This window comes from Vicugna pacos, chromosome 6, assembly GCF_048564905.1.
Source record: "Vicugna pacos chromosome 6, VicPac4, whole genome shotgun sequence".
Lineage (NCBI taxonomy): Eukaryota > Metazoa > Chordata > Mammalia > Artiodactyla > Camelidae > Vicugna > Vicugna pacos.
Genome location: NC_132992.1, coordinates 88,111,501 through 88,125,154, shown reverse-complemented (window position 1 = coordinate 88,125,154; position 13,654 = coordinate 88,111,501). Strand labels below are relative to the sequence as shown.

At 36.8% G+C, this 13,654-nt stretch overlaps 1 protein-coding gene across 2 annotated transcripts in view; it reads left to right on the top strand.

Annotated features, from left to right (window-relative positions):
* The window catches only part of ATG2B (autophagy related 2B), a 59,186-nt gene that overhangs the window by 5,391 nt on the left and 40,141 nt on the right, over positions 1–13,654 (top strand). For both annotated transcript variants that reach the window (XM_006213904.4, XM_072963672.1), the window contains exons 2-9: positions 1,513–1,675; positions 4,723–4,875; positions 5,353–5,455; positions 6,710–6,872; positions 7,620–7,799; positions 11,687–11,783; positions 12,289–12,474; positions 13,442–13,596. In XM_006213904.4, the coding sequence (XP_006213966.2) occupies positions 1,513–1,675; positions 4,723–4,875; positions 5,353–5,455; positions 6,710–6,872; positions 7,620–7,799; positions 11,687–11,783; positions 12,289–12,474; positions 13,442–13,596 (1,200 nt within the window). The remainder of the gene's footprint in view (positions 1–1,512; positions 1,676–4,722; positions 4,876–5,352; positions 5,456–6,709; positions 6,873–7,619; positions 7,800–11,686; positions 11,784–12,288; positions 12,475–13,441; positions 13,597–13,654) is intronic.

Genomic DNA, 13,654 nt, shown 5'->3' with positions numbered 1-13,654 from the left:
TTGGGGAAGTAGAGAGTGACAGAAGACTCGCTAACAGGAGGACTGACTCTACCCTGAAAGTGAGCTTCCCGGAAGAAGTGGTGTTTTAAATGAGGGCCAAGTAGGTCTGAGCCAGGTGCAGAAGGTGGGTGTGGGAGGCCAGCCACCTGGAGAATGAATTGAGACTGCTGGCGCCTGCAGTAATCCAGAGAGATGGTGGTGGGTTGCCCCAGAATTGACTTCTTGTTAGCTTTTGCTGCACTTGACCACTCCTCTCTTTATGTTGTCTTTCCACAGTTTTCTGGGACAAGAGGCTCTCTTGATTTTCCTTCTACTTCTCTGTTTGCTTTTCATAGTTTACTTTGTAGGTTCTTCTTTCTTAACCTGTTTCTTAAATGTTGGTGTTTATCAGGATTCTCTCCTAGACTGCTTGTCATTTTACTCTACGTCAGTTCCCAAAGGCTCTCTCTCCTCCCCCTGCGGCTTCGTTTACCCCTCTGAGTTAGTAATGCCTTTCAGTATTGCAAGCCCAGATGGCCCACCTGAGCTCTGGACCAGACCATCCAGCTGCTTTCTAGACATCTCCACCTCCATGTCTGCTCAGATGTGCTGTTTGGAACTGAACTCATCCTCCCCTTCCCCTGTCCTCAGTCAGTGGTCCCACTGTCTAAGCAGTGCTCCAGGCCAGCAGCCTGGGAGTCATTCTTCGTTCCCTCTTTTCTTTACTCTTCATGATGCCAATTAAATCTGCTTCCTAATACATTACAAAAATTCATCTGTCTCTAACTTTCCTCATTGTCACTATCCTTGCTAAACCAATTTCTCTAGTTCCTCTGCTTGAATCTGCCTCTCTGCTTGAGTTTGCTTTCCAGCAGTACGTGCTCTACACAGCAGGAGTGACCAACTAAAAGTTCTAATCTCATCATGACAATCTTTGCTTAAAATCTTTCAATGACTTCAGATTGCCCTTGAGATAAATTTCAGACTCTAACATTACCGACAAGGCTTTTTGGATCCCAGTCACCCTTATCTGTGTAGCCTTGTCTCTGGCTCATCACCCTGGGATGCCGCACTAAAGACTAAAGCAGCTTCCCACACCCTTCCCCCAAATACTCTTGTATTTCAAATACGTGTGCTTGCACTCTCTGACCTCTGCCTTCTTTGAGTTCTTCTGCATGCTGTTGTCTGCCTGGACCAGTGTGCTTGGTAAGCTCCTCAGCCTTCTGGTCTCAGCTTTAAATAGCACTTCCTCAGGTGGCCTGCCTTGAATCTCCAGGTTAGGTTCTTTCACACACTCAAGTAGTACAGTGTGTTTTGGTCATGCAACTCATCACACTTGAATTAACATGTGTCTTTCATGGTAAGCTATTTTGTATGCTTAGGAAGGACCAGGAATCATCTTTATCTTGGTCTCTACTTTTTATATCCTTAGTGCCTGACATACATATGAACATATTTAGCACTTCTGAATAAATTAACAATTTTAAGCTCTTGTTGCTGTGATATCAAAATGCACTTGGTTTTTCTCTTTAGTGTCTCAATGAGATCCTGGAGTCAGCAGATGCGCCTTTAGAAGTCACTGAAGGATTCATACAGTCAATTTCTCTGTCAGTTCCATGGGGCTCCTTGCTACAGGATAACTGTGCACTGGAAGTGAAAGGGTTAGAAATGGTCTTCCGACCTAGACCTCGCCTAGGTAGGTGTGTTATGATTTTCCTGTTTGCTGGTTTCTATTTTAATTCTTTAGAGATTGGGAAAGTAACCAAATTGCATTAAATTCAGTATTTTAAATTTATTACGATGCATTGTGTTTGTAAGATTTTCAGTAGATAAACTGTTAGAATGTGGTCCTTGTAGAGTGTGTGTGATTGTTATCTTTAGGGTTATTTCTCTCTTTACTTACCCATAGGAACTTTAGTATACAGATGATTGGTTTAATTATTTGTTACCAATTATCTATAAAATGACTTAGGTCTTAAAGATTCAAACATTGTGCCAGAAACAAGGAAGTACGCAAAGATTGATGGAGAAATATTAGAAGGATACAGGATTGGGCTTGAAGGGGCTTCTGCTGGCCAAATCTGGAAAACTTGAGTATCAGAAAGGGTAATGACAATAATGGATTATAACACACTAAATAAAAAAAAAAACCTAAGTCCATATGAATACAAATATGTAAATATTATGTAAGGAGGGCAAGGAGAACGTAAAGTTCTTTATTGCTATTACTTATAAACATAAATGATAATGTATCACCATGTTTTCAGCCACCATAGTAAAAGTACAGGTGAGGATCATCAGTGAATGCTGGTAGCACTGGGTGAAGGCTGGTTGAGGAGCTTGGTATTTAGACAGTATCAGAATAACTCCCACTGTTTACATATTATTTACAAAGAGAAAATTGTTCTTTCACAGTGGAGGAAATTGACAGTCAGCACATAACTGAGTGATCAAACTTAACCTCATCAGTCATGGGTCAGACTGACAACACGTGTGTCCTGATGTAGTGGACTGAGAAGGGTGCGATATCAGTTTTGTACTATTCCTGCTAAATGTGCTTAATCTGAATCAAATCATAAGAAAACAGCAGGCAAACTGAAAATAAGAGAAACTATAAACTAGCTGGTTAGTACTGTTAAGAAAATGTCAGTATCATAAAAGACAATGAAGGAAGAGGAACTGTTCAGATTAAAGGAGACTGAAGCATGAATAATTAATTTTACTTCATAATTATGTTTTTTGTTCAGTTTAGTTTTGTTTTTTTCCCATGAAGGGTATCATTGGGGCAGCTGGGGAAGTCTGGGTATTGAATGAGTATAAGATATTATTGTGTCAGTGCTAAGTTGCTTGGGTGTGTTAATGGAATTGAGCATTTGCGGGAGACTGGTCTTGTTCTTAGGAGTTACATGCTGAAGTAATTAGGAGTGAGTGTTGTGAAGTCTGCTGTTTACCTTCAAATAGTTCAGTGAAAGTTGGAGTGTGTGTGGTAATCTTGATGAATCTGTGTGTAGGGTATGCAGGTGTTCGTTGTACTGTTCTTTCACCTCTATCTTAGGACTGAAGATTTTTGAAAGAAAACTTTGGGAGGGAAAAGCTTTAAAGTAGTAGTAAGTCATTGTTGACAAGTATATGTGTGTGGTAGTTTTAATTACACGTAAGATGTTTTCTGATTTGCCAAACATGTATAGAGTGCTTCATTTTGCCAGATACTGTTCTGAGTGATTTACAAGTATTATCTCACAATAACTATTTGAAATGGATACTTTTTATTATCTCCATTGCCGAACAGGAAGTTGAATCACAAATAGGTTTAATAACTTGTCCAAGGTCATAGCTAGTTTAGTGGAAAAGATGGGATCTGAATTTAGGCAGTCTGTTTCTGGAGTCCGTGTTCTTAACCACTGTGCTGTGTTGTGTCCTGTGTTGTCTACTGCGGAGTGTGTGTGTCTGTGGGTTTTATAGGCCAGTAAAATCATGATGGTAAATCATCTTAAATTATGAACTTTAATTCTTTCAGTGACATGTGATGTTTGTAAAGATAGGCTTGAAGAGTTATAATCCCAAGTGCTGCCTGAAACACCGAAGTAGAATTATAGTACCTGTATTTTGAAAATTGGTAATCTGTGCATGAGAATTCTTTGTAATCTGGTATTTAATTAGCAAGAATATTTTATCTTTCAACCAAGCTGAGTAGATATAGTAATACTTTGCTACAGAAAGTAAAATATTTTCCCCTTACTTTAAAAATATTTCACTAGAAGGACTTTTAAATTTAATTTTGGAAGGCAATAATTCTAGTAATCCTTGTCAGTTTGTTTTGAATAGCGTAAGGAAGTGTGGTGGAATTCTCTCATAGGAGAAGATCTGGAAAGGATTTTTCACTAGTCATGTATTCCTTCTCCAAGGATGCTCTTCTGTTGTATCTACATGCATCTACTGTGCTTCTGAAGCCTGGGTCAGCTGCCGCCTCTGCCAGATTTCCAACGAGTTCCTTCAGGTGGAAGAACTAGCCTCTCTTAGCTGTCGTAATATTTTCTGGTGACACTCAGTAGTTGCCTGTTAATTCTTCGTGATAGTATTCTCTTTCTTCCACTATCTTGTAGTCTCTTTGAGGGCAGAATTAATAATGATTTTATTTTTCTATCCCCTTCAGCAAGGTCAGCTAACTATGGCCTACAGGCCAAATCTGGTCTCTCACCTGCTTTTGTAAATAAATTATTATTGAAACTTCTTTCTGTCTGTCTTCATTCATTCATTCATTCATCCATCCATCCATCCTCTCTGGCTGCTTTTGTGCTAGAGTGAGAGTTGAGTAGTTGTGATGGAGACCATATGACCTATAAAGCCTAAAATATTTACTATTTGACCTTTTACAGAAAGTTTGTTGACCCCTGTTCTACAGTATTTTGAACAGTACCATGTATATAAAATGCTTGAATGACTTTGTGAATTAATATTTGGCAGGTGTATATCATGTAATGAGAGCACATATCTCTGGACTTTTTTCTGTGGTCTGCTTTACAAATCTGTCATTTTCCTTTTCAATTATTATTCTTATATTATTATAAGATGATGTTTGAATCTCAAGAGTAATTTCTAGAATATTGTATCCATGGGTAACATCATGATGCTTAATATCTCTTGGAGAATTAAGAATTTTATGTGTTTGAAATGTGTAATTTTAAGAAATGGGTTTGTTGTAACTGTGAGAAATTGTTTAGGATTAATCTATATTTTCTGCAGCAACTGGTTCTGAGCCTATGTATTGGTCAAGTTTCATGACCAGCAGTATGCAATTGGCAAAGGAATGTCTTAGCCAGAAACTAACAGATGAGCAAGGAGAAGGAACCCAGCCTTTTGAAGGACTTGAAAAGTTTGCTGAAACCATTGAAACAGGTTTGGCATTATTGAATATTTTGAAAAATTTTAGATTTTATTTAGTAATTTAGTACCTTTATTTAGTTAGCCTTGTATCAGGAAAATTTACTGGAGTGATTTTTTTTTTTTTAAAGAATTACTATTCTTACTTCAGAACTTTACAATTGAGGTTATTTTAAGTATTGTATTCAGCTTAATTTCATGTTCTTTTTCACCCTAGCTTCTCCTATGATTATTTCATTACGCTTGTATGATGTGGGGGTTAGAATTCGACAGTATTAGTCATTGCCCCAAGCTGAGGTGTAACACGGGGTAAGCGCTCAGCAAGGCAAAATATTTATTACCAAACTCAAGATTTGGGGATTTTTTTAGGGAAAGAAATTCCACTTTTGTGAGTTCTTGTCAAATTAATTTCGTATTTATTCCTTTCATTAGAAGTTTGTAGTTAGTATACATATGGTCTCATGTTGATGGCTACCTGTTTGTTTACTCTAGTACTAAGAAGAGTAAAAGTCACTTTTATAGACACTGTTTTGAGAGTTGAACATGTGCCAGAAAATTCCAAAACTGGAACTGCACTTGAAATTCGAATAGAAAGGTAAGACTTATTCTGTCTGAAAGCAAATGACCCTATTCTTCCCTTTATAAGTAATAAAATCTGAATCATTAGATTTCAGGATGCTTTTGGAGATGAGAGGTGATTATATTAAATTAATATATTAAATTTTTTTGAGTTAAGTGCTATTCTTCAAGTTATGTTCCAATCCCATTATTGAAAACTGAAAGTTTCAGGGTATAATTATATATAATATGGTGAATATTTGAATTCACAAAGCAAGTAATTATTTTAGTTAATATCAAATCAAAATAATGAATATTTGAGTGGAACTAAATTTAAGGCACTCCTGTTGGAGAGTTTGATTTTTCACATGAGCAGTGTACTATTTAGGTCTGTGTCATTAATGTGGAAGGCTTTTTTTGCTTTGCTTTCTTCGATGTAAGTATTGCTTTAGGCTAAGACTGCTGTTTTCTTTGAGGATTCTGTGAGGATATATTTAAGGTCAATTGTATAAATAGTGATTTACTTAAAAAAGATACAAACACATCGTTTTTAGTTTTTTGTGTATGCCCACCTGGAGCGCCTGTAGACAGCTCCAGAACAGGGACTGATTCGCATGCACACTGCTGAGTGTTGTTTTGAGCTGGTAACTCTTCACCTGACCTGCTAGCAGAGAGAAGCAGAATGAAGCACGGAAGACGCTTGGTATGTGGATCTGTGGGGGCCTTTACCGCATTTTTTAAGTAGATATGTTCTGATTTTTCCTTCACAAAACATACCTATTAGTGAAACAGTTATTGTTAACAGAACCTTGAAATTAGGTTGCATTACCTTAAATGGTATATTTAAAAACTGTCTAAAATCTAATGCATTTAGGACAACATTGTTTTATTTAAGTTGAAGATGAGTCATAAGAACTCATGGAGTAGTTACAGGATTCAAGAAATGCCACGTCAGACTTGTGACTTGGAGCCAAATGCCATCTCACTGTTACTAAGAGATGTTTGTGAGGAAGCACAGGAATTGTTATCCTTGACATGAACTTTAGGGAGTTTCTTTTTCCCCCCAAATTTAGGAGCCTCAGAAAGTTACCTTCTTGGGGTTGATGTCTCTTCATGAAAATATCTACTGGAGTAAAGCATGGTAATGCTGACCCGCCTTGTAGGTGTGTTCTGAGGACAGCTGACACTTGAACAACTCTTGAAACTTTAACAGCTTTGTGCGTTTCTTAAAATTGCAAGTAGGTTTTCCTAGGAGTTTTATGCAAATGCTCTTTGTGTTTTTAACTTTCAGGACAATGTACTGCGATGAAGCTGCCGACGAGTCCTCAGGAATCAACGTGCATCAGCCCACAGCGTTTGCTCACAAGTTACTGCAGCTCTCTGGAGTGTCTCTCTTCTGGGATGAGTTTTCTGCATCAGCAAAATCTTCCCCAGTGTGTTCAACTGCACCAGCGGTAAGGAAAAGAAGACGGAAAACGAAATCATAGACTTTTGAAAGGTTTACACGAGGGCTGTTAAATTTTCCTAGGATAGATAGTGTGTACTGATGGGTTTCTGCCTGATCTGGGAGTTAACACAGATATTCAGTAGTGTGGGTACATATTTCAGAGATTTAAAAATACATTTATAATTAATGTCATTTCTACCATTGCTGTATTAATTTAATAGAGAGACATTGGATACTATGTCTTGGGGGGAAATGGTATATTAACATCCAATGTCATTTTTACAGTAAAAACAGGAAATCAAGCAGTGTTCACGTTTACCTTATGTAATGAATGTATTGCTGAAAATTTATCTTACAAGTCATATCTTACAGAAGCTATATAATTAAGGAACTCTGGTAATCCCTTCTAAGAGTAGAGAGTCCTTGTATAAAAAATTAGTCACTCCATGATTTATCTTTTACTTTATCTTACAAATCAGATTTTCTTAATTATAGAACATCTATTAAATTTTCTTATTATATAATTTGAACCATTACTGTGCTTTTTTCCCTTTTCCATAATTTGCCTTTATTATCAAGGAACTGTACTGTGTTTCGTGCTAGCTGTAAGATGCTGGTTTATCCACTGACATGAAGTACAGTTTTCAACTCATCTACTTTAGTCTTCTTAATTTGACAATTGTATTTTGCATTTCATTTTATTTATACTAAGGTATTTTAAAGAATTTCTTTCTTTCTTCTTGCGTTATTGTAGGAAACTGAGCCAAAGCTGTCACCTAGCTGGAATCCCAAAATTGTTTATGAGCCACACCCACAACTAACTAGAAATTTGCCGGAGGTAGCACCCTCTGACCCAGTGCAGATTGGAGGGCTAATTGGTAGGTTGGAGTTGAGTCTTACATTGAAACAGAATGAAGTACTTCCTGGAGCTAAGGTAAGTGTTTGTTTTATTTTCTGTAGATTAGAAACAAAACAAAGCTACAAGCATCATTTAACCTGCGCAGTGACCCACTGATTGGGTGCTGTAGGTTGTCCTGTACCTAGGGCCCCACTGTCTTGGAGTCAGTGTTTTCACCTCAGCTGGCGCCTCTGTTCTTAGATCACAGAGTTCATGTGAGGGACGCCTTTGCGCATTTGCTGCAGCTCAGGATTTGGAGCTGTTTACTACACTCACTTGTCCCCACGTTCAAAAATGTTCATTAGTTTGTGTAACTAGGAATTGCTTAAAGAATCTCTGTCATCATAAAATTAACAACTTTAAAGAAAGAGAGATTTGAAAAGCAAGAAGTTGACTGAAGGAGATGTTTAGTTACATGTGTGTAAAAATATTCACTGATACGTTTGAACAGAATGACTGCTTTTATAGTTGTATAATATTTATGTAAAGAGATTGATTTTTTCATGATATCTCATAGCTTTTTGAAGGTACTGTAAAGACAGCTGTACTTGTTTCTTAGGGAACAATATTGAACAGTGAAGAATCGGGAAACTTGTGTTTATTTAGTCAGTTAATAATGTGTCTGGCAAGTATTATTTTCAGACTCTGGAAACTAATTTTCTATATTTGTGTAAAATGTAGTTTAAGAGACATCAGGATATTTATTTTTTATCCCCGGACGTAACTAGCTCTAGACGTTTGGGGAACTGCTGTCTGCCAGGCCCCATGCAGGTTCTTGGGACAGCTGCAGGGACGAGTGGAATACAACCTTTGTCTTAGTAAAAGGTGTAATAAGGGACATAGACGTGGCCGTGGGAACATGGAAGAAGGGGCCACTGAGTGCATGTGATTGTATGAAGAACGGTTTTCAGGAGAGTGAAGGATCACCGGAAGTCCTTCCTTGGACTGGAGCGCCTGGTTAGAGTTTCAGCAGGAGGAAGGTGAAGGTTAGAGTGGCAGCATTCCTGTTACTGACTGTCCCTTCTCCCCGTTGGCTGTGCTCTGTCCTACCTCAGATGGTACAAAATCCACCCACAGGTCTGAAGCCTCTTCATCAAATAACATGATGGGGTTGCTAATGGAGCAGAGCGCCATGTATGTGCAGACACTACAGGGAGTCCCTGCTGTGGTAACTTCCTTGGGAAACTGAATGCGTCCATGCCCCTGAGGAATGCATTTACTGTCATTTGAAGAAGGAAGAACCATAGCGATAACTTCTTTAGTTCTGTTTTGATTAATTATAGCCAGCCCTCAACATTTGTATATTTCATTTTTGTGCAGATCAAAACTTTTGCACATTATGTATTGATTTGTATAAATGCCTTTTAAATGTTACTTTTGGACATCTGTGTATTAGGTGACAGATGAGCATCTGGAACTATTGCATGGTGGCGTTGTCTGTTAGCCAAGGGCTTAATGTTTGGAGATATTACTGTTCTTGCCTGTATGGTAATTTTTTGTGCGGCAACTGGAGTATTTGAGTACATTTTGTTCTTATTTAATGATAATGGCTGCTAAATGGAAAAATTAAAGTTCTGAATAGTAGCAGTGAGAAACACAGATCTCATAAACATAGTACACTACAAAGATGACATGAGTTAGAGGCGCCCAAAGTGTCAGATCTTTAGTCTCTTTCATTAGACTTGTCTTTCAACTGTGGGATCAAAATGGTATGGAATATTTCATGTTATTTTTAGTTCTCTGAGACTGTTCACCCCTCAAGTAGTATGTAAGTTTGGTGTTTCACATCCTCAGTTTTATCAGATGTTTTTGGGAATGCATTATATATGAAAATAGGGAACTGCTTATATTGAATTTAGAGACGTTTTGTTTCAATTACCGTGTTACATTGAGTTTGAAATTTGGTATTTTATTTTCTTATTATTATTACTTTTTAACATTTTTTACTGAGTTATAGTCATTTTACAATGTTGTGTCAAATTCCAGTGTAGAGCACAATTTTTCAGTTATACATGAACATACATATATTCATTGTCATATTTTTTTCACTGTGACCTACCACAAGATTGTGTGTATATTTCCCTGTGCTATACAGTATAATCTTGTTTATCTATTCTGCATATGCCTGTCAGTATCTACAAATTTTGAACTCCTAGTCTGTCCCTTCCCACCCCCCGCCCTCTTGGCAACCACAAGTTTGTATTCTATGTCTTATGAGTCTGTTTTCTGTTTTGTATTTATGTTCATTTTTTTTTAGATTCCATACATGAGCGATCTCATATGGTATTTTTCTCTGGCTTACTTCACTTAGAATGACATTCTCCAGGGACATCCATGTTGCTGCAAATGGCATTATGTTGTCGGTTTTTATGGCTGAGTAGTATTCCATTGTATAAATATACCACATCTTCTTTATCCAGTCATCTGTTGATGGACATTTAGGCTGTTTCCATATGTTGGCTTTTGAAATCTAGTATTTTAGTTGTTTTTTTTTTTTTTAATATTTCCAGAGGAAGGTAATATGTACCTTGTTCTTTGTATGCCAAACTCAGAATTACTAATAATGAAATAATTCTATGAAAATTAGAAATGAAACTTTCTTCATCATGCATTCTAATAAAGATCAGAGACTGTGCTTTCAATGCTGAGAAATTACAAAACAGTTTTTAAATTTGGCATATGATCAGAAAGATTTTCTCACTTTCCCCAGCCTTAACTCCTTGCTGATTCATGGCCTGGGGTGTCAGCAGTCAGTATGGAACCCCATAAAACAAGTACTCCATGGGTCAACCTAGGTTAAAATTCTGTCTCTGGATCTGTTAGACCTTGGATAAATCACTTAATCTTTGTGAACCTGTTTCCTTATCTGTAAAACAGGAACAGTACAAGAATTAGAGGAAATAAAATAAAAGCATCTAACATAGTGCTCCAATACTCAAAAATGATAAATAATGATTATTATTATTGGAAAATGTCTTATTTTATTAGTTAGATAATGGAAATTTCTCAAAGTCACTGTGTAATTTATTTTATTTTTTGTTTTTAGAATCAGAAGAAATTTGTTTTTCTCCTGGGAAAGATGCCATTATCCAAATATAAATGTGTTTTCTTAATTGAATTATTTTTTAATTGTAAAATGGCATAAAAATAACAGGAGTCAGTGTTGGCATTAGAGCTAAGAGGAGGCGAGTGAAAACTGAGGCCAGAATCTGTAACTTCTCAGAATGTGATGAGAGAACAGAGTAGTTGCTTTTGTCAGGGTATATTCCACAGGAATCAGCATGAGAGTGGAATGGGGCTTTTTTTCTAGAGAGAAAAATGGACAAAGAGTTGGAAAAGAAAAGGGGGTTTCACATGAGCACTTTCTTCCTGCTGTGGCTCAGTGCCAGTGGGGAGCGGACTGTGTGGAGGGCAGCGGGCATTCGGAGGGCATGCTGTTGGTTATGAAGGTCCATGCTGTTCCAGTAGGGAGTGTGATCCATGGGTAGACTTAGGAAAGCCAACTTTATTTGCTCTTGGTTTGAATCAAGCTTTAAAGATTGTGATTTGAGTCTTTTGAAATGATGATGAGAATGAATGTTCTATTACTGCTATCTTAATATTCTTTCTTGGAGACTATGTCTTAGGCCTCCTCAAATACCTTATGTCTTATGCCCCTTCAGATACTTTAAATACTCAGAAATCTCAGAGATGTGAGATATGACATTGGACTTGTCAACAGGAAATTTCTTCAGAGGATTTTCCCTTGTAGTGGCCTTGTATCTTTTCATTTAGATTGTGTGAATTAATAGAATCTTAGGTGAAGGAATCTAAGACTAAACAGTATTCCTCTCACTGCATTAAAATACTCTGGGATTTGTGGTAATGAGCTTATAAAGATTGTTCATCCTGAGTAGGTTTCTTTTCTTCTTTTTTTTTTTAAGTTGGATATTGATGGGCAGATAGACTCTGTACATCTGTTCCTGTCGCCAAGGCAGGTACACTTGCTTTTGGATATGTTAGCAGCTATTGCTGGACCAGGCAAGTATAACTCTGTTACTATTTCTAATTCTTTAAACCCTTTTAGTTAAATTATGTAGCATATGGTTATATAGGAATATGTGAACTTAAAGCTGTAATATAAATAAGAATCCTCAATAGTTAAATTTGATTGGGTCTTTCAAATTATATTATGGCACAAATTATCAGTCAGATTTTTTTGTGTCACATACTTAACATTTCAGAACTGACTGACTTCCTTGGTTGGGGATAGTACTTCATACAACCAAGAAGGTATAATTCTTAAACACAGTAAATAGGACATATTAAAAGCACTCTTTTAAATGACTTATCTATCAAAGATAAGATCTTGTGATTCCTAGCTGGCTACTTCGAGCTCTCACTTAGATGTCTGATTGTTAGTGGTGATTTTGCACTGACTGTGGTAGTAAGTTGCATTGATATTGGATAAATATGGGTTGAGAGAGAAATAATTAAGTAAGTCCAAATTTAATTACTGTTTTGCTTTCCTTTTGCATGCTTGTAGAAAATTCAAGCAAAATAGGGTTAGCTAATAAAGACAGAAAAAGTCGACCCATGCAGCAAGAAGATGAATATCGAATCCAAATGGAATTAAACCGGTATTATTTGAGGAAAGATTCCCTCTCTGCCGCTGTATCCTCAGAGCAAAGCTTTTATGAGACAGAAACGGCTCGTACACCTTCTAGCCGGGGTAAGCAACTCCAAAAGTTGACTCCAGAGTCATGCATTATCATCACAGACCAAGGTAAACTTAATTTTGGCTGCTGTGATGTGGAGTGTAGTAATGAAGAAAACAGGAGATCCGTGCTGTAAGAAGGTTTAAATTGTGTATGTTTATCTAACCACAGCTTTACAGTGATGCTCTGGCACATGTGTGCTGCAGTATCCTTTCTGATTGTGTACTTTTGTTTTGTAAATCATGATTTGTTCTACGGAAAGTCAGTTAAAAATGTGGATTTGCACAAAAGATAAATGGGAGGTAATTATTCATTTTGTCAAATTCTTTTGTGCTCACATAATGATCTGCAGTGGCTTCCTTTAAATAGGAACCTTTGTCTGTTAATCTTCCTATCAGTTGTCTGTAAATTTAATCTTTACCCAGTTTACTTTGCATTTACAGGTGTTTCAGAGTGTGTAAGCTCTAGTACCGTAAATAGTAAGAGTCGATTTAAATATGGAATGTTGAACTAAATAAAAAATTAAAGTCTACTCAAGAAATTTTGACCATACAGACTTCATTTGCATGAGGGTAGAACAATCTCCAGAAAGAAGGAAGTGGAACATGAGTAGAATTCTAAATAAAGTATTGAACTCTTTTTTTTTTTAAGTAATAGCTGTAGCCATATGAAGCCAGGGATAGCAAGATATTAATATGGTTTTAGAATCTGGACTGTTTTAAAATCATATGACACTTAAAAATAGACCATATAATATGGATTAGCATATGTTTAAAAAAAAAAAGTTCACCAGTAGGCTAGCTTATCCTTCTATTAGCTATCTATCTTGGATCCAAAGAAATTACCCCATTGGTAGTAACATAAAATTTAGGGCATCACTGTATCTCTGAAAGAAGAATGTGTTATTAATATATATTAAATTACTTAAAGATGTGAATTGGGGGAATTATAATGAAGTTGACAAAGTTTCATTCTCTCTAGAAGAAGAAGTTTTCTTTTCCATGGCTGATATGGACATGTCCCATAGTCTGTCTTCCCTTCCACCCCTTGGGGAACCCCCAAATATGGACCTCGAGTTATCATTAACTAGTACATACACCAATACCCCAGCAGGATCTCCACTAAGCACCACTGTGGTAAAGTATTATTTAATTTTTGTTCTATTCTTGAAAAATTGCTTCTAAAATTTTGCAC